We start from the raw sequence: 22,487 nt of genomic DNA on the forward strand, positions 1-22,487 counted from the left end.
CATGTTTGGTTTCTTATTAACCAGAGACACTTTTACTGACTGAGTTGACTGTGTGTTGCATGCACCATGCTAGCTAGCCAACCTAACTAGTAAGCTAAGCTAGTGTTAGCTAATTAGTGAGGTAATTATAGCTTATATCCTGGGGGTTTTATAGTTTATTTCACTGTTTTGTTTTTCACAAAATAATGTTTTCCCCCTTAAGTATGGCACATTAATATGTAGCTATTAGCAGCAAATAACCTACAAGTTATAAACTTTTAGTAGTTGTTTGCTACATTAGCCTTGTAGCTGCAGCCTTATAACAGCACAAACATGCACAAAAAACACTAGACTTGATTTTCCTCATGTGTGTCTCTCATGTAAAAGTATTTCAGTTATGTACAAAACAGTGTTTATCAAGCAGGACTAAAGCTTAGCTTTCTTGTTCCTGTCAGAACAGAACATTCACTGCACCATTTTCATCTATTTCTGGATTTGTTTTGTACTTTGTATGAAATGAAAGTTAAAAAGCATAACAGAGGCAAATATACAGTGTATACACACACACACACACACACACACACACACACATAAACACACACACCACTGAGCCACAGCAACAGGCAAACCAGCATCTGTTTATTTCAAGGTCCACATTCTGAGCCAGTTTTTTTCACAATAATAAACTGTAACATTGAAAGTATCTTTAACTCAGTAACATGAGGAACATGCAGTAAAGAAAATAATCTTTCTAAAGCTGTTTTATAACGCTAAAGAAAACATATCTGTTGCAATATTGACAATTCCATGTAGCATCCTGTTGAGGTATGATCAGTTTTACCATTTAACTTCGAACTCCAACAGTCTGAAGATCTGAATAAGTCATTGCTTAATTATAGGAACCCACAAAGACAATAAAAGGCAACTGTATGAAAATGTTGTGCATTGCATGTTCCAGGAAACACACCCAAAACACGACCAGGCCTTACACAACACATGAATGAGCTGGTATATGTATAAACACTGTCTATCTTTAATCCTGTACACATAAACCAGTGTTTACAAATCAAGCTGAACACTTTTTTGAGTGGAAAATGTATCTTTTTTCCCCTATTACAAAATAAAATATTAACAAACATTTAAAACTGTATTATAGTATTTATTTAAATGAACTATTTTAACTGTAAAGTTTTTCCATTTAAATTTTACAATAAAAATATAAATATATTTAGCTGTAGCTTTTTGCTAATTTAGGTTTTGCAATTAAAAAACAAAATATTTATTTGGAGTAAGTAAAAAACTGGAATATTTTAATTGTGGCATTTACGAATTTAGCATTTATAAAAAAAATATATTGTAACTGTAAATCTTTCTGATTTAAACTGTACAATATAAAATGCAAATATATTTCACTGTACCATTTACTAATTTAGGTTTTTCAATTGCAGTTCATTCTGTCTGTAGCATGCAAATATTTTTCCATGTACAATAAAAGATTTAAATTGTAAGATTTCCCTATTTAGCATTTCTAGGTAAAAGTTTAAAGGTGAACAGCATAAAAAAGAGGAAAATACACAGAAAAGGAGCAGCAGCATAATATTGAGCTTAGTAATGGTAGAACATTCAGTGTAAGCTAAAATGCTTATCGTACTCCCCGTTCTCCTGGTAGTTTAAGACATTTTTTTTTAGGATATATATAGAAGCATGCTGGACTGATCAGCAGCGAGCAGCAGCAGCACTTTCCTCTGTAAGGCAGCATCTTTATGCACAAAAGAGAAGGATGTGTTGCTTAACTCAGGTTTATATTGTGCACGATAATCTATCATATATACACTTAACAAAGCATGTCCTGTGTCATGAGTGTAATTATGCAAATAAAAAGGCTGCTAAAACTTTAATGCTTGTCAGTTTGCTTTGAATTGAAACTCACATTATAACTTACTTAAACCATGTATCACAATGACCAAAAATAGAGAAAAAAAAAGAAACTAGTGTAAGGATGAAGGGTCAAAGTGGTTTACAAACTAAAAAACTAATCTATATATGGAACTATATATCTCTATATCTCTTCAATAAAATAGCTTTTCACTAAACTCTCTTTATTTCAAATTAACTAGTTCATTTATATAAAAAAGAAAACTAACTCACTTTAACACAAAATTGCACCATAAATTATAGACTTTGTCTCTATCTGTACATTTGTCAAAATAGTACTGTCATTTCCTCTGTGGCTCATCTGGCCTTTTAATAGTGTGTTTGAATTTGTACATAAAATAACAGTGAATTTACTTGATTTAAATGTTTTTATTATTTTAAATGTGAGCAAAAAGCTCTTCCAACATAAATATAACAAACTACTATAGGCTGAATTAGTGGGAATGAAGCGCTGTAGGCTGAAGGGAAGGAGCCAAACTGCTATAGGCTGAATGAGTGAAGCTTAATTACTGTAGGCTGAATGAATAGAGCTAAATTGCTACATACTGAAATAATCTGCATATTTAAATCAAGTAAATTCAGTGCAATCCTTCTGAATGTGTTATAAAAATAATAGCATTTTAAGTACACTTGAATTATCAATTGTTATGAACACATGTACCAACAATACACACTTAACACAAGGCAGGAACCAGTATTCAAGCATCAGAACAAAAGCTATGACCGTGTGACCCAACTGAACTCTGCTCCAGACCCAAAACATTAAAGAAATCAGTCACAAGAGCAGATAAACACTTTCCAGAAAAACATACTGTACATACTTTTACATCACCTACCAAACATGTAGCATTCTGCAGGGAGGGTATGTGGGCTCATGTTCGCAGAATGTTAATTATGGCTATTTAAAAAACGAAATAAAGGTCAGTCTGTTCATTTTAATACACTCTTAAAGGGAAATGCAACAGAATCGTTTAATATTCCCTTGTAATTAAATGTTAAAGATGTAAACAAACTCGCTTAGAGTGGGTTTGGTGTGAAACCTTTCATTCCGGTGAAATTTTCCTGTCAGAATTGTTCAGAGTGGCAGTGAACCGAACCTCACAGAACGTTATTACACCAAAGGGTTATGAATAGACTGTCTGATGTCTAAGACACAGCCACAGATTTGACAAGATTTTGCTTTAAATTGGTGAAGGGACATAAAATAGCACAAATAAGAAAACTTTACAGATTTTTGAACCTTAGAAATTTCTGACATAGTTTTTGGAAGATTTTGCATCTAAAACATCTGTTCAAAACTGCATATTATTAAATTGGTGGATTTAAGTAGCACAAAATATACTTTTTTTTTTTATTAATTTTACACAATTTTACTGTCATCAAGATTACATATACAACTCAAAAGACAATTGTAGGTTCACTGGTGGGCTTGGATGGGAAATAAAATGGCTATATTAGGTATTGTAGTCATGGCGACTGATGTCTGACTGCATTTGTCAGCAGTGTAAAGAAATACCCAGTTTCTCCAGTTTCCAGAATGAACCAGAGATTCATATCAAACCCAACTCTGAAGCGCTGCATTATGGAGAGAGAAGTTCTGAGACTTTGGTGAAGTTCTCCTTTTAAAATAAAGGTTCATAAAGAACTGCCTGGATGTGCGGTTCTAGGGATTAATGGATTAATAACTGAACCTTTATTATGAATGGAGTATGGAGGTTTTTTATCTTTATACATTAAATTAAACAACCTAAATAACCTTAGACCTTTGTTTTTGTGTAGTGTATTTTGTAAAGTGTGTTTCATACGCAGTTAAACACTCCCGGTTTCCAGTTATAATTCCTGCTCTGAAAGAAATGCATGATTATTTTATACTCCCTGTAATAAGTAGCTTTTCCTGCATGGTGAGGTTGTGCATATAGCTGTGCGGACTTCATTAAACAACATGAAACAATATGAAACAACGTATTGTATGATCAGGAGCGAGCATCTGTATCTTTCAGTCCAACTCTGCACCGTCACAACTGTAATAGACTGTAATAGATTGTAATAGATTGTAATAGTGATCATCACTTCATGGTTATAAAACTGCTACATGTGTACAAAGGCGAAAAAACATCAAACCATCTGTGAAGCTGTAAGACAACACTATAAACAGCCCAGTCTGCTGTAAAAGCAATTCCATACAGTCATCGCATCCTGTATGTAATAACTCACAAAATAGGCAAGGCTTAAGCACTTAATCTGTTCATTAAGACAAGAGGCTTCAGTACAAAGGCTTAGATATCTAGACCCTATGGCTAGAAATGCATAAGCGCACGTATACAATCCCCCTAAACATCACTCATTTAAGCAAACATAGTTTTTTTTTGGCTTCTGTAAAAGACAGCTTTCTTTCAATCAGCAAAAGCAGCCTCTTTATGTCTGTGCCGGTCTCCGCTCCACTCCGGGCTGATGCAGGGAAATTGAAATGTGCCACACGGCCGCGCCGCATTAAAAAAGAATCGCTTCTATAAATCGGACGCTCTGACAGGATCAAGGCTATGCGGCAGTAAGAGTCAAAGAGAAATATCGCTGTGTTTCGCAGATGACTCATGACTCATCTCTGGCTTGAGCAGAATCCCGGCTATTTGGCTGGAACGGGATGTTCCCTGCAACCTTGATGATTTGAACCAATAGTGTTTTCCTTCACAGTAAAAGTGTAGAGATCAATATTTCAAAGAGATGGCACAGATTCCAGTACCAACATCAGGTTGACACCGACCCAAAATAGCTAATTCAATGAGATTCCGTAACAAATCTAGCCTGTAGCACAATGAAAAGTGGCCTGAAGTTAATAGCCAGATTAGTTGAAATAGCCAGACGAGTAGAAAAGCAAAATAAATGAGAAGATTAGTAGTTATATTAGAAGGATTAGTAGAAATAATGCAACAACAAGTGAACTGGGGCCAGATTAGTACAAATACAACAATCTAAACAGATAAGTAGGAATAGTGTGTAGCACAGTAAAATAGAGGTGGATTATTAGAAATACCTTAACATAAAGATGACATAAAGCCATCATAATCGTATCATAATATAAAGGAAAATAAAACTACATACACTGAAATTTTGTAACGTTAACCGATAGAAAGTTGGATTATTAAAATAAATTCATCAAGAAAGAGTCATTTTAGCAAAAATACTGTAAAAAAGTTTGTAAAGTGAAGCAGAGCTGAACTAGTATTAATACTGTAAACCTAAAGCAAAATAAACCTGGATCAGTAGAAATACAAAAAAAACTAAAGAAGCAGTTGGATTAGTAATAATATCACAACATGATATAAAATAAATCTGCATTATAGTAGAAGCATTAGTAGAAATATAGCACTGTAAATGACATGAAGTCAGATTAATGGAAATAATGTTAGACTGAAGACGCAGACAAACATGTAAGACTGAAGTAAAGTACAGGTACAGAATTAATACTACAACTAATGTAACTTAAATGCATGTAAGCCCCATGATAGCATCAGTAGCTACAGGTAGGCTAGCATTATCATAAGAAAATCAAAACAAATTGCTATTCAGCAAAGCACATGTTTGGAAATTGCTTCTCTAACTGAGCATATTTGATCGGTATCAGCCTGAGCTCAAGATACATTGGTATCATAATCAGTATCTGTAATCGTGCCATCTCTAATATTCCACTCTAGCTTATCAGGATGCAAACAGAGGGTTATCTAAACCCAGGTTCTGCATGGCTTAAACTGTTACTTTGCTGCTGCTTTCCCAGTCCCACATTAGGCATAAGTCTAGACTAAATAGGGTTCTCAAAGCTTGGCAAATTAAGTCAAAAATTAGACTTAATCAGTGTTGACAAATGCAGCTTAAACTGCACCTCAACCTCGCCCTCGTCCTCCCTAAAGCACAAGATGAGTATAGGGTTCATTAGGCTAAGCTAGTGTTAGCACAGGCACATGAATGTATTTCTGTGAGATGTTTTTTGCTAACGTGTGCCAGAAAAACAGCATGTAATGTATACCATCCACAAGCACACACATTTACAGCGTTCCCCCTTAGACTAGCATATCAGACAATCAGTCTACACAAGCCAACACAAATGAACGTTTACTGTCTGCATCTGTCTGTCGTGCTACTTTGGGTTCCAGCATGTGTAAATACGCGCATATGGTAAAAACCGTTTAGCTTCTGTGCTAAAGCTTCCCAAAGGGGTTTACGGGCTTAGGTTCTCCAGCAGCTCTGGGGTCAGGTACCCCACGGGCACGGCTGGCATGCTGGGCAGATGTTTGATGGGGTTTGGTGGACATGCTGGAGACTGTCGTGCTGAGGGGTTTAGAAGAAGGCTGCGCTGATCATCTACCTCCTGCACTACTGTATAGTCTGAGACAGGGGGCAGCATTGAGGCTGGGGGAGCTTCGGGCAGAAAATACGCCATCTGGGCTTCTCCGTCGGGTGCCAGGTATTCACCGTGCCAGCCGTGGGGTTCCTCAGCAGGCTCAGGAGGAAGGGTGTGGTAGGCGATCTCAGGAGCTGAACAGAAGGGGGCGCCGCTAGATTCAACCTGCCTGGCGATGACTTCGTGAGAATAGCCTCTGTCTGGATCCACCACTAGGAGCTGCAATTTCATTTTCTTCTCATGCTCCTCCTCTTTACCAGCCTCTTCTTCTTCCTTCTTCGTCTTGTCAACAGGGTTCTTGCTAGGCGTGTCATTCTGCTGCCCGGGTGAAAGAACCACGGCCCCTGCCGGCGTGACATCGCTCACCTGGGCGTAAAAGTCCATGTTGATCCAGCTTTGGCTGACAGGCTGTGACTGAACAGGGAAGAAGGGGGTTTCTGCCAGCTCTGGGCTGGGAGTAGATGGACTGCTCTCACTGACCAGAGGGTGACGCTCTTCCATCTCAGAGTGGGCTGCCAGAAGGCCTTCTGTGTCTGGCAGGAAGTCCGGGTCGTAGCAGCTGGCACGTCCAGAGTCGTCGTCACCTTTCAGGCCAGGACGAGTCAGACCCAGAAGACGCTGAGTGTCCGAATTTTCGTTTTTCTCACAAGCGTCGTCCAGGTCCAGCTGGATGAACTCCACCCAGGGGTCCTCGCGGTATGTGTCATGGTTGTACATGTGCTGGCTGCTCAGCAGAGAATTCAGCTGGTCCATTTTCCCTTTCTGCAAAGAAAATGCACAGTTATTCAGAATAGTGGCTGTATGAGTGCTAATTTTATCCTTTAACCTAATTTTACTTAGAAATTTAATTTCCATATAAATTACAAGTTATTACCGTATTTTTCGCACCATAAAGTGCACTTACAATCCTTAAATGTTCCCGAACGCTTTATGTATACAATTTACCCGTCAAGTTGTCAGCAGCAGTAGTTTATTATTATATGTTCAGTGGTATTTATCCCGCATTTAACCGTGTTAAAACAAGCTACGTAGGATGAGGTTCAGGGTTCCTCATTGTAGCACTGTCGGGCGCCAGTTAGCCTCTAACCGCTAGCAGTTATTCGCTAATGCTAATGCTCCAGCCTTAGTGCTGGAGACATTTGTGAATCTAAGCTTACTGTAAATAAAAACAGTTTTTAGCAGAGAAATCTGTGTAGATTAACCTGCAGCACTTGTTTGGCTTTAAAAGAAAGTCTTTTTTTTATTAGGGTTTTGTTTACTTAGCTTAGCTTTACTTAAACTAGTTAGCTAAGTTAGTTAGCTTAGTTGGCTTCCCCACCACCACCCAGAAGTTCCTTATAGTGTCTTTTAAAAATGTCTGAAATAAGGCGCATTCTCTGGAGTGTTCTCATTCAATATTCTGCTTTAAATAAAAACACAAATGACTAATCAGTCGGCATCTGTTTATTTAGAGTAGCTCTCATGCTGTATTGTGCTGTATTGTTTAGGTGTGTGAGGGCTGCTGGGTGTCCAGGCTGATTTAAATACAGAGAGAAAGAATAATTACAGCAGCACATGCACAGAGGGTTAACAGCTGTGACCCGCTCCCAGCCGACACACGCCGAGGGTTTCTGAGAACCTCAGTGAGCACAGAGGAGCCCATAATGTTACTGTGTTATTTATTATTACTTGTTATAATATTAGTGTCCAGCAAGTTATTATACAATGATTCACATCCATAATTAATTTTCAGTACAATAGCAACTAAAATACATCTCTAACTACATTAATATCTAAATTGTAGTTCTATAAACATTAATAATTGTGTTAATAGACAACATTAAAACCTTTACACTCTAGATTGTTTAGAGCAAAATTTACCTTTAGGAGTTCTGGATCAATCCCTTTGATTTTTGGAGCTGGAACTGGAGGCAGTAATATCACCATTAACCTGTTAAAATAAACAGCACAGTGTCCTTCAGCATGATCTCCAGATCAAACAGTGCTTCTACAGTGCTTTTAGACTCTGTAAAGTAATTCCGCTGCAGGACTCAGTGGGTCAGAGCATCACTCAGCTGTGAATACAGCTCTCACCTCTGCTGCTGTGAGAAGATGATGAGTACGAGGAGGAACAGCATCCCCACCACACCAAACACCAGCAGCAGTGCCATCGGGAACACCGAAACTGAACACACAACAACTGATCTCAGAACGGATATGTTTTAATCAGCAAATGCAGAAAGCACAGAATTACATTTAGGAACAATGTATCCAAAAATAAATGTTATTCAAATTCATATTCAGGATAAAACTCCAGTGTGAATTTCTAAAAAAAAACGTAATACTCAGAATGAAGCCCTGAAAAACACTAATATCTAGTATGAATTCAGTATGCATCCAGTATGTATTTGATTAGAGAGGTTAGTAATAAAGTCCTAATAAAACCTAATAAATCCAGTACGTAACAACAAAAAATAATATTCAGAACCTTACAAATAACTAAAGCCCTAAAACAGCACTCAGTATGTATTTCTAAAAAACCCCGAATATCTAGTATTTTATTTATATAAAAAACAAATATCAAATTCTAATAAAAATTAACATCAGTATGTACAGCTTTGAAAAAAAAGAGACCACTTAAAAATGAAGAGTTTCTTTGATTTTACCAAATTAAAAACCTCTGGAATATAACCAAGAGGAAGATGGATGATCACAAGCCATCAAACCAAACTGAAATGTTTTACTTTTTGCACCAGGAGTGGCATAAAGCTATCCAAAAGCAGTGTGTAAGACTGGTGCTATTAACTGCAATTAAAATACCAAGGTTATTTCACCAAATATTGATTTTAGAACTGTATCTTTTTCATTATTTCTCATTTTCTGGAAATAGATGCTCTAAATTACAATACTTTTATTTGGAATTTGGGAGAAATGTTGTCTGTAGTTTATTGAATAAAACAACAATGTTTATTTTCCTCAAACATATACATATAAATAGCAAAATCAGAGAAACTGATTCAGAAACTGAAGTGGTCTCTTAATTATTTCCAGAGCTGTATTTGTAAAAAAAACATCAAACCCAGAACATAATAGTCCTTATAAGACTATGTATTTTTAAAAATTATAAAAAAATACTCAGGAGGAATCCTAAGAAAATAATATCTGTTATTAAGTTTTAATTCAAATAAAATTTTGTAATGAAGTACCATAAAATGTCAAGAATTATAATACATTTATACTATTAGAATAGTACAGTAGTAGTATGCAATGCTTATTGTGTATGGTATTGGTACACAGGAAATTTTGCAGTGTTAATCAACACTGTTAGTGTTAAATCAAAACTTTACACTCTCAGTGTTAATTTAACACTAACAGTGTTGATTTAACACTGCCAAATTTCCTGTGTGTGTATACAAATGAATATAAAGTATGATTGGTTCTAATTGTTCTGCTGCTCAGTGTGTGTGATGTCTGTGGGGTGTAGACTGACCTTTGGTGGGAATGGGAGCGACCTGCACAAACACACTCTCACTGAAATCCCCAAAGTTGTCGAATGCGGACATTTTACAGCGAATCCGAACTTCGTACTCTTTATCGGTCTGCAGGCCGTAGATGGACTGCTGTGACCCGCTCTCCTGTTCAAGCTGCACAGATCACACATTCACCACAAACAGGGAACAGAAGTTAAAACAATAAGTTTAGAAGTCTGAATGTTAACTCATATCTTATTTTAAACAAACATTTATATTTTTTAAATAAGACTAATTATTGTATTGGTGGAATGCTGGAATTGTCATATTGTAGGAATGTCCTGAAATTTGAAATGAAATGTATTATTTGTAGTTAAGATTAAATAGGGTGGAGTGAACTTAATAATTTGAACTAAATAAGAGTAGTTTTAACTGAAACTGAACACTAAATTAAAATTCCGATATGTTTTATAACTGAAGTAAATTTTTAACCAGTGATGGGAATAATGGTGTTGAAGTTACTTACGTGTTACTCGTTACTTTTTTCAGTAACGAGTAATCTAACTAATTACTCTGACTGTCACTATAATGTCGTTACCATTTCCGGCACCCGCCGTTACTGCACGTTACTTTAGCCGTTTAATGAACTTTTTTTTTTTAACTTCACGCATACAAACGGGGGTAACTCCGTTAGTAACTCAGTTACTTTTTTGGAGAAGTAACTAGTAACTATAACAAATATTTTTTTCAAAGTAACGTGCCCAACACTGTTTTTGACGAACTGAAATTTAAAATAAAATTTAAAAAATAAACTGACACAGAATTTCAAATTCAATTTGGGTTTCAGTGACATTTTACTGTTTTATTTTAGCAAATTTTATTTACTTGTTCTCATCTTCTATCCTTAAAAAAAATAGTTTCTTAGGGGTTCTTTAGTAAAGGCCTTTGAATGATTAAAGTGTTCTTCTCCAAAAATAAAACTGAGTTGTAGGTGGACCCCAACCACAAAACAGATTTTTTGTAACCACCATCTTCATCAGGAATCCACAGTGTACAATATGAGTCAGTATGTATCTGGTGAGAAGGCGGTACCTTGTCCCAGTGTGAGGCATTCCTGACCCGGTAGTGGACCTCGTATTTCAGACTCATCCAGCCTGTTTGCACGTCTGCCGAAGGGGGCGGGGCCCATCGAACCAGGATGTCAAAGTTAATCCCTGACCTGCTGACGTTCAGCAGCGTCCAGTTGAGCCCCACAGGGGGATCGGGGTGCACTGCAGAAGATCAGACAGTGGGGTCACAGGGTCAAATTCAGGTACTTATGTAAAAATAATTTTATATGTCTATATAAATACACTGGACTGACCTATGTTCTCCACGGTGAAGCAGTACTCATCGTAGGTGATGTTTTGGGAAGTGGCACGAAGCTGCACGCAGTAGGAGGTCCAGATATGGGTGAAAGACTTGTTGAAGTAGCATTCGTTCTCCACAGTGGCCGTGTAATCCGGACACTCCTGCCAGCCAATGGGCATTAGGCTGGACAGACAGAAGGAGAACAGGATCAGTAACATCAGTAACTGTCAATTTCTTTTTGCAGGAAACAGAAAGTCCTGCAGACAAAATTACAGATATATAGTATCAGTGCAAGACACAAACTTGCTTTGACACTCCTTCACGATTTATTTCATACCTAACTCCTGCAAAAACAGTGTGAAGCCTTGCACAATATTCCTCTAAGAGATTTGAAGCTCCAGTACTTTTCCTACCACTGCTAATGCAAGACCACTTAAACTCAACATGCATGGAGAAGAACATTTACTGCTAACTTTTTTTTATATAAGATTTTATTTCAAATTATATTCCATTTTTCTCTCCAATTTAGCTGCTGGTCAGCTGTTTATCCCCTATCACTAGTGATGCCACAACACAAGGAGGGTGAAGACTAGCACATGCCTTCTCCGACACATGTGAAGTCAGCTACTGCCTCTTTTAAAACTGTGGCTGATGCAAAATTTCCGATTGCCGAGTAGCATCACAGCTACCTGCTCGGAGGAAAGCGCAGCGGCATGGTTCCCATACATTAACTCACAGATGCCTTGTGCTAAATTATATCACCCTAGGAATGATTAGGGTTAAGAGCGACATCTACCCACCCAGAGAGAGCCAATTGTGCTCTCTCTCTCTCAGGGCTCCAGCTGCTGATGGCAAGCTGCATGACTGGGATTCGAACCAGCAATCTCCCGATCATAGTGGCTGCGCTTAGCCTGCTGGATCACTTGGCGCCTTGAGTGCTTATTCTAATACTTCAGCTAACAGACACCAACACTGGTTAGCATCGGCCAGATCAGATTTGTAATCTTTTTATTATTTGATCACGTTTTTGGATTCAAAAGATTTAGCTTTGAGAGTTTTAGTCACACACACAGTGTAACATCACCTTCATGACCCTCTCAGATTAACAACACCAGGCCCAAACTATTTATTGTGGGAGAGGATGACCATCCAGCCCACCCAGAGAATGAGAGAGGGCTGGCATGCTCTCTGGGACTCACGGACACTTACGGATGGCTGTGGCATCACCTTAAATCTAATCTGTGACCTCCTGGCATACCTGTCAAGTTTTAGATTTTAAAATAAGGGATATTTTCCTCTGTACGCTTAAAGCCGTCCCACCAGCCCAACGAAGGTTCAGTATCCCTTACATTTTAAGACAGGTTTACAAAAAATCTAAAATAACCACAAGTGAACCAATTACACACTACAATTAGATTATCAGAATCTGAAATGTTGTGGACATTCCTACATATGTCATTCTTTTAATACAGCCAAATTAAAAACCCTTTTCTATATTTTCTATCTTTTTTGTAATAAATGCACTCTTTTATATGATATATGTTTTATTTATTTAATGGATTTAAAATTGAACAAAGAGTGCACAAATTCTGCAAAATTACTGTTGGTGACCTAAAAATAGTATCATGAGCTTTTACTAAAAGGACATGGACCAGATATGTTTCATCAGTAAAAATTAGTCCTAAGGGGCCTGCACAATAAATTTTAATTAATACTTCTTCCTTTTGATCACTCCACCCCTGATTAGTTCAGTTAATTTCGGTCCTCTCCACATTTCTGCTTAAACTCACAAGTCACAAGCTGTTTTTTTTATTTTAAAAGGTTTAATCTGTGTGTTTTATTTTGGAGACGAGTATTTTTAAGCAGCTATCAGAAAAAATATCATCACAGTTTACATGATTAGCCTACCGTTACCTTTCTTTTAGAAAAATCGCTGAATATCCAGATATGTTTTAACATCAGCAGCTCCGACTAGCTGCCTGAACTCACAGCGACGGGGGGGGGTGGGGGTGGGGGTGGGGGGTGGGGGGCTTCCCCACACTGACCCTCCTTTGCAAGCTGATTGGCTGTTTCTCCTGAAAGGCGGGACTTTCTCCTTGAATCGGCTCCACGATTGGTTAAGAGACACAGAGCGGTCAGTGCCCTGTGTCCTCAATAATATATATTTTTTTTATTTTAAATAGAATACGGGAAATTTACGGGAAAATACTAATACGGGAGGACGGCGGGAAAGAGGAGTAAAATACGGTAGTTTCCCGGCCAAAACGGGAGACTTGACAGGTATGCCTCCTGGTGATGCAAGCCAGCACTTAGAAGTCTGCTCCACTCAAGGTGGGAGGAGTATATTTTTGCACTGACTTATCCCTTTAATGATAAAGGCCTCATTATCATTGGAGGTCTGATCTTACTTGTTCTGGTGGAAGAAGACGGCAAGGGCTCCAGGTTCACTGAGGTTCGCCAAGCTGCCTGTACTCCACCAACATCTAAATGTCTCCTGCTCTCTGGAACGACAGCTGGTGAAGTGAGGGAGCACAATGGGTTCTGAGAGAGAGAATAAGAGATAGAGAGAGGAAAGGAGAGAAGTTCGAAAAAAGAGAGAGACAGTGAGTCATTTATGATTCATATCAATACTATACTCATAGATCATAGATCCAGTGTTAACTGTTGGGTTATAAGCTTTATTAGCATTGTAGCTTCAGTGCTAATTGGTGGGCTATAATGTTTTATTAATTGTTAGCTACATTAGCGTAATAGCTTTAGTGATAACTACTAGGATATAAGCTTATATTACTCAGTCAGTTGTTTCATTAGCTTCATAGCTCCAGTGCTAAATGATGGGCAATAAGCTTTTATTACTTTATAGCTTCATAAGTGTTGTTGCTCCAGTGCTACTTGTTGAGCTATAAGCTTCTAATAATGGTTAACTGCATTAGCCTCATAGCTTTAGTGCTACTTGTTGGGCTATAAGCTACTTATAATGGTTAACTGCATTAGCATTGTAGATCCAGTGCTAACTGGTGGGATATTATTTTCTATTAATTGTTAGCAACAATAGCCTCATAGCTTTTGTGATAACTACTGGAATATAAGCTTCTAGTACTCATTTGTTAGATTAGCCTCATAGATCTAGTGCTAATTGGTGGGCTATATTTTTTTAGTAATTGTTAGCTACATTAGTCTAATAACTCCAGTGATAACTACCAGGATATAAGCTCCTATTTCTTAGTTGTTACATTAGCCTCATAGCCCCAGTGCTAATTGTTGGGGTATAAGCTACCATGTGGCCTCAGTTGCTCGATCCTGCCGCTTTGCGCTTTACAACATCGGAAAAATTTGACCGTTTCTGACGCAACAGGCCACCCAACTCCTTTTACAAGCTGTGGTAATCTCATGCCTCGACTACTGCAATGCCGTAGTAAAACCACTACAGATGATTCAGAACGCAGCAGCACGTTTTGGTCTTCAACCAACCATGTCACTCCGCTGCTCATTGAGCTCCACTGGCTACCAGTTGCTGCTCGCATCAAATACAAAGTGCTTACAATCGCCTACAAGGTGATGACAGAACAGCTCCTTCCTACCTGCACTCGCTCCTGAAGGCTTACGCTACCTCCCGGCCGCTGCGCTCCTCCAATGAACGTCACCTCGCTTTGCCAAACATTCACACAAAGCAATCCAGACTGTTCTCATATAGAGCTCCCCAATGGTGGAACAAACTACCTTCCACTACCAGATCAGGAGAATCTCTCGCTATCTTTAAGAAACTCCTGAAGACAGAGCTCTTCAAAGAGCACTTACTCTCCTAACACCTCTAACAAACTAACTAATTCTAACCTCATCTCCTTCTTCCTCTTCTCTACTCCTCTATCCCATTATTTCCCTCTGACCTCCTTAAGGCCCTATCTATAGATGCTTTATTTTTAACTTCTATTATTTTTGCACTTAACCTCTTCTATTATTTGCACTTCAATATTGTAAGTCGCTTTGGACAAAAGCGTCTGCCAAATGTAATGTAATGTAATGTAATAAATGTTAGCTACATTAGCCTCATAGCCCCAGTGCTAATCGTTGGGTTATAAGCTACTAATAAATGTTAGCTACATTAGCCTCATAACCCCAGTGCTAATTGTTAGGTTATTAGCTACTAATAAATGTTAGCTACATTAGCCTCATAGGCCCAGTGCTAATTATTGGGTTATAAGCTACTAATAAATGTTAGCTACATTAGCCTCATAGCCCCAGTGCTAATTGTTGGGGTATAAGCTTCTAATAAATGTTAGCTACATTAGCCTCATTGCCCCAGTGCTAATCATTGGGTTATAAGCTACTAATAAATGTTAGCTACATTAGCCTCATAACCCCAGTGCTAATTGTTAGGTTATTAGCTACTAATAAATGTTAGCTACATTAGCCTCATAGTCCCAGTGCTAATTGTTGGGTTATAAGCTACTAATAAATGTAAGCTACATTAGCCTCATTGCCCCAGTGCTAATCGTTGGGGTATAAGCTACTAATAATAGTTAGCTACATTAGCATCATAGCTCCAGTGCTAAAGCTAAAAAGCACCAGTCATGTCTTGGCTGAAGGACTCTAATGTTTGTGGCTGGGGGAATTCAGAGGGCCTCCACAGCTGAACAGTTCCAGCAGCGTTCTTCGTGTCTCTCCTGCAGCTCCTCCTAAAGCCAAACCCACCAGCCATTCTAGCGCAGTCATAAATAAGACCCTTGGCTGCCATTGATTTCCCTCCTGCTGCAGGATAAATCAGCAGCTCCTGCGTTCAGCTCCGGATCATCTGGAGCGCCGGGATCAGGGGTTTATTTGGTGTCGTGAAAAAAATGGCACCTCTGAGTATAAATCTAAACTCAATCTAAGAGCGGCTGCAGGAACGCAGCCACGAGAGGAGAAGCACTACAGAATAAACTACGTGTCTAAAATATGTAGACACCAGCATTCCTACAGAATTCAAGGATATTAGTCAGATGTTTTCTCTATTTGCCGCAGTAACAGCCTTCACTTTTATGGGATGGCTTTACACTAGACATTAAAACATTGCTGCACTGAGGATTTGATTGCATACAGTAACGATGGTCTGATCTGACTGTGGTTGATCCAGGATCATTTTAATTAATCAGCTTTCAGCTACTTTCAGCCCAATCCACTTAAAATTCTCAGTTTTTACCTTTTATTCCCAGAGCACAGCAGTGTGGAGCCAATCAGATGATGGCAATCAGAATTAGGGTACACAGATTGAATCTGTACTTCTCGATACTCAACTATATCGAATCATATGATGATCAGATTAAATCTGTATCAGACATATCAGTGAATACTTAAAATTAAGATACTCAGATCGATATTGGAAGATACTCTACATAAAATTAACTAGATTAAATCAGTAATGGCCAATAATTGGCATAAAGGGATAGTGAGCATAAATAGTCACTGACTATTAAGGTGATCAGATCGGATATGTATCAGATCTTACTTAGCATTGCTGTACTCAAATCGGATAATATCAGATGATACTCAACAATAAGGTACTCAAATCAGTATTGGATAATACTCTCCATTTCGATATTCAGTTCGGATAATATCAGACAATACTCAACATTAAGGTACTCAGATCAGTATGCATAAAGGTACTCAGATCGGAAAAATATCAGACAATACTCAATATAAATGTACTTGGTATTGTATGCTACTGCATTAAAGGTACTCAGATGTTAAAATGTCAGATGATACTCAACATTATACTCTGTGCAGAGATACTGAGATTGGATAATATCAGACAATACTCAACATTAATGTACTTGGTATGTAACGATACTCTGCATAGCAGTACTTGGATCAGATAATATCCGATGGTACTAAACATAAGGGTACTCAGTATGTAATGATACCCTGCATTGCGATACTCAAATCGGATAATAGCAGGCCATACTCAATATTAAGGTACTCGGATCAGTATTAAATGATACTATACGCAAAGATACTGAAATCAGATAATATCAGACAATACTCGACATTAAGGTACTTGGTATGTAACGATACTCTGCATAGCAGTACTTGGATCAGATAATATCTGATGGTAAAAACATTAAGGTACTCAGTATGTAACAAAATCCTGCATTGCGGTACTTAAATCAGATAATAGCAGATGATACTCAACATTAAGGTACTCGGATCAGTATTAAATTATACTCTGCATAAAGGTACTCAGATCAAAAAATATCAGACAATACTCAATATTAAGGTATTCGGTATTGTATACTACTGTATTAAAGGTACTCAGGCGGTAAAAATATCAGCCGATACTTAACATTAAAGTTCTTAGATCAGTACTAAATAATACTCTGCTTTAGGTACTCAGATCAGAAAATGTCAAACAAAATCAAATATTAGGGTACTCAGTATGTAACGAAACCTAGATCAGTACTTATCGGATTATCGGATAATAGCAGATATCAGAGGATATCAAAGGATCCTCAACTTAAGGTACTTAGGTCAGTATTGAATGATACTCTGTGCAAAGGTACTGAAATCTGATAATATCAGAGGATACTCAACATTAAGGTACTTGATACTAAATGATACTCTGTCTTAAGGTACTCGGAAAATATTAAACATTATTACACATTAGGGTACACAATATGTAATGATAGCCTGCATGTGGTACTCAGATTGGATAATTTTGGACAATACTCAACATTAAAGTATATGGGTCAGATCAAAATTGGACGATACCCAACATATGAGAGTATCTCGTATGAGATGATCTGATCAGATCTGTAACAGCCAATACTCGACATAAAGGAATTAATTTAAGTTGAAACGGTATTTGACATTACTCAGCATTAAAGTATTTGGATCAGATAGGAATCAAACTTTTAATCAAGGATCAAGCTCACTGTTCCTGGTTTTAGGGCAAACGCTCATAAATCTGGACTTTAAACATTTATTTTTATGGTAACTCAACAACTCAGTTTGGATCAGCACTTTCAGTTTAGAGTCTAGAAGGTCTGGAGGGATTCCTGCGTGTGTGGATGATAAAAAGTCTGGACACTGTTTCTGTGGTCTGGAGCGTCTCTCTGTCTGTCCTGAGCTTACCCTCGCCCTCCGCCTTTAAAAACCCCAAACTTCTCCAAAACTGCTCCGCAACTCCAGCCTCCTCCCACCACATTCCAGATTACGCAACATGTCCAACTGAGAGACAGACTGAACCAGCGCAGAAACACGGCTCTAACCCACCTCTCTGCACTCTCTCACTCACTCACCCAGTCACTCGTAAAAACTCTAAGTAAAAACACTAGTATTACAATAAAAAAATTTTATTCTTATGAAAAAAAGATTGCTTATTACACCCTGTTCTTTAAACCATCTCCAAAACTATTTATCATCAAGCTATCATCTAACACCTGGTTTGGCATATCAGTGCTTAATGATGTTAAATCAGGTGAGCTGGTAAAGAAACTGAACACATCCACTGGAGAGTTGGGTAGAGGTGTTGAGGAGAAAGCTGAAACCAAGCTTTGGTCTTCAAGCTAGCTCACAGGATATGAACTATTTTCTTCAAAAATATATGTGATATATGTGACTCCTATTAGACCATTACAGGAAAAGAAGAACTTTACAGAAGAAAAACCTTCCTACTTTGTCAGTGTAAAGTCCTTTTGGAGTGTTTCTATCTAAATGTTATATACATATTTGTGAATATTTAATTTGCATAACTTTGTAATCAAACACACACACATTTATGAATGTTTATTAAATCATATGGTAACACTTCCTAATAACTTTCATTAATATATTATTATATATTATATTTTAACTAATGATCAGTCGATGTGAACAAAGCAGTAGTTCATCAGTATTTGAATATTAACAAATGCTTACACATGACACTTTTACACATTTATCAGCATGGATATTCATATTACAAATGTTAGCAAATCATAAGCTCATCAGTATTTGAACATTAATAAATCGCTATTAAATACAAATTTTAAACTAGCAGATGTTGGGGCGCCGAGTGGTCCAGCGGTCTAAGGCGCTGCCACTATGAGCAGGAGGTCGCAGGTTCGAACCCCAGCTCATGCAGCTTTGCCATCAAGCTGCCGGCGTCAGAGGGAGCAAAATTGGCCCTGCTCCCTCTGGGTGGGTAGATGGCGCTCTCTCCCCACATCACACTCCTAGGGTAATGTCTGGGCGTCTGTGAGCTGATGTACCGGAGCCGAGCCGCTGTGCTTTTCTCCAAGCGCGCTGGCTGCTCGGCAATGCTCGAAAAGAAGCGGTGGCTGACTTCACATGTATCGGAGGAAGCATGTGCTTCACCCTCCTGGTGTGTTGCATTACTAGTGATAGGGGGAGTCCTAATGAGTGGGTTGGGTAATTGGCCGTGTAAATTGGGGAGAAAAATGGGAAAAATTAGAAAAAAAAAAAAAACTAGCAAATGTTTATCAATTGCAGTTCATGTTGCCAATGCGTTCATTAGTATTTACAAATGTGAAAGCACCTTTTTAGTTTCTTAAAATGTGAAAAATAACAGTTATTAATCATTAGTTAATGGTATATTAATGAAAGTTGTTATAAAGTGTTACCCATATATACATTTAAATGATATGTAATGCGTTCATAACTTAATTAAGACCAATTACAGAACACATATTAAACCATTTATAAGAGTATTATCATTGTAAAGGGGTGCTGCCGAGTTCCTGAGGTGTCTGTGAGAAGCGTGTAACAAGCAGCTATGTTCTCTGCAGCTAAAGCTTTTCTGCAGGTGAAAAACATGTTTTCTCGGTGCCGCTGGCCGGTATCTAGGAGACGGCTCAGACAGAGCTCTCTCCGTGACACAACAAACTTTGCAATAAACAGGCTGCTGTCCGCCAATTCAAACTTTGCGATAAATTGTTGTGAACAGACGGAAATAGCAGCTTTATCAGCGGAGGAGTGCAGAGGGGGAATCTTTTCCAGCTCATTTACCGACTGCACGAGAGCCCAGGAAGATTAACAGGTACAGGCAGGAAGAGCCAGGCTGCAGGGCAGCAGATATGCTGTCATACACACACACACACACACACACACTCAACCACAGAAACACCTACCAATCAACATTCACTCATTGGCCACGATATTAGAAACATCCTTCAAAATCCACTCACTGGCCACTATATTAGAAACAATCTACATCCGCTTACTGATCACTTTATTAGAAACATATCAATTGCAGTAAATGGGATATGTATACACATACACATACACACACACATGTTTCGTTATGTAGCTAATTATATATACTGTAATTAAATACTGGTTGGATGAACAGCTGTATATCAGGGCTTGGAGCTGGCCCTCACTGCTGTCTGTGCTCTGCAGTATTAGCTCTGATTAAAGCTGTGTGATGAGAACAGAGCAGTGTGGTAAACACTAATACAACATCCTGCTTTTCATTGGGCTGTAATTGTCAGTGGAGAAGCTCCAAACCCCGGCATGCTTTCGGGTGCGCTGGAGCGAAATTGCGCTCTGCTTTCGCTCATGTGGCAATTACCCAAATCCAGCTCCTGAGGACTAATAGAGGATTATTTTATTATTTTATTCTCTGATGGAGGAGGACATTGGCCTGTACAGCCTCAGAGAAATGAACAGACTTGTGTTTACTTCTCTGACTGCCCGTTTTCAGCCACACCACTGCTGCTGTGTGTTTTATAACTCTTCTCTTAAAGCCACAGTTCTGGAAAAAATATATATATATATTATATATATATATATATATATATATATATATATATATATATATATATATATATATATATATATACACTTTTAAGTGCATGCATATATTTTTTAATTTGCACTTTAATTTGCACTCTAAACCCAATAAAATCAAATTAAATATATTTTTATAGTGTTTGTACAACTGATGTCACAAAGCAGCATCAAATTATGTCACGTTCCGCACATTAGCTACATCAATTATCCATCAATTATCTAACTTAGCCCCACCCATTCATCCAGCCATTGTGCCTTAAAAAGTTTAGTGTGCCCATTCTGCCTACATCAGTTGAGCCCCACTCTTTTAGAAATTTAGCCCCACTAATTTAATTTACAGTGGTTTAGACCTGTCTATTAAAATAAAAAAATATGTTTTTTATAATGCATATATGTTTTTTTTATATGTTTTATAGTTATATTGTAATTAGCTTTACATAATTCCACCTACAGCAGATTAGCCACACCTATTTTGCCTAGGTCAGTTCAGCCCCAATCTTTCAGGCTATATATTAAAGGAACTTTGTATTAAATTGTAAGGATTAAGAAAGGCTGGAAATCAGTTGTGTAAAACGGTATAAAAATGTATACATATACAGAATAAAATAAACCAGTTAAATATAATAGGATATCACAGTCTGATAACAGCTGTGTTCTGGTCTCAGTGAATGCGAGGTAAGGGCCAGCGATTCATACATTTGATCAATAACCTCCAGCTAGAGCCGAGGCTTCGTTTTCCTCTCAGAGTAACGAGCTCGTTCTGCTCAGCTCCAGCCTCCCCTCCCTGCCCCCGCCTGTCTGTAATTAAAGAGCAGCTCAGGGTTTCTGGAGCCAAAGTGCGTTTCTTCTTTAACCCACAGAACCCAAACCCCAAAATCTCCAAACATGCTTCAGACCGCTGGATTAGACCAGATGTCAGCCACATTCAGGAATGTCCAGTTGTCAAACAAGATGAACCACCACAGAGTTTTAGGTAATCTCAGCAACTCACAGTCAAGAGTTTTACAGTCAAATACAGACACACAGAACTGCTTTGTTTCCTGGCTCTCAAGAAAAGCTGACAGTTTCTCAAAGAAGTAGTGACTTAATGACTTAAAGTGAAAATCTAAAATGATCTCAAAATGAATAATTCTGTGTCATGAAATAAAATCTGGATTACACTATCACTCAATTTAATTCAATCTGAATGTATCAGATTATTGTTGTTCATAATCTTCTTGCTCCACGGATTTAGTGAATCATAAAAAAGAGATAATAAAATTTCAGTAAAATCATGTAAATAAAATATTAAATAATAATACAAAATCATTTTTGAATAGTATGTCATTTTGATAAAAGTGTCAAAGTACCGAAATATCCACAATGCAGTCTTAGAACCAACTGGCTTGTAAATATGGTTATGACGAACACTATTATTCCACAATATATAATTCCACAATGTGCTGTCCACTGTGGGTGAGCTTTTTTTTATGATGTATTCCCGGTACACACGTGACACTGTGTAGATTCAGAAATGTTACATTGTACCCACGCATCAGGCCTCAGTCCATTTTTGATCATTTACATTTCCTTGCCATGAGTACACTGGTTAGTGTTCAACCTCACTCACA

At 37.9% G+C, this 22,487-nt stretch overlaps 1 protein-coding gene across 4 annotated transcripts in view; it reads right to left on the minus strand.

The window, feature by feature from the left end:
* Window positions 1-597: 597 nt before the first annotated feature.
* Window positions 598-22,487, minus strand: part of ghra (growth hormone receptor a) — a 56,880-nt gene continuing 34,990 nt past the window's right edge. For all 4 annotated transcript variants that reach the window (XM_049485693.1, XM_049485692.1, XM_049485691.1 and 1 more), the window contains 7 exons: window positions 13,518-13,650; window positions 11,123-11,292; window positions 10,852-11,030; window positions 9,780-9,933; window positions 8,384-8,474; window positions 8,171-8,240; window positions 598-7,072 (listed from right to left, as the gene is read on the minus strand). In XM_049485693.1, the coding sequence (XP_049341650.1) occupies window positions 6,128-7,072; window positions 8,171-8,240; window positions 8,384-8,474; window positions 9,780-9,933; window positions 10,852-11,030; window positions 11,123-11,292; window positions 13,518-13,650 (1,742 nt within the window). In that variant the 3' untranslated portion in view covers window positions 598-6,127. The remainder of the gene's footprint in view (window positions 7,073-8,170; window positions 8,241-8,383; window positions 8,475-9,779; window positions 9,934-10,851; window positions 11,031-11,122; window positions 11,293-13,517; window positions 13,651-22,487) is intronic.

Source organism: Astyanax mexicanus, chromosome 12 (genome assembly GCF_023375975.1).
Source record: "Astyanax mexicanus isolate ESR-SI-001 chromosome 12, AstMex3_surface, whole genome shotgun sequence".
In the NCBI taxonomy this organism is placed as follows: Eukaryota; Metazoa; Chordata; class Actinopteri; order Characiformes; family Acestrorhamphidae; genus Astyanax; species Astyanax mexicanus.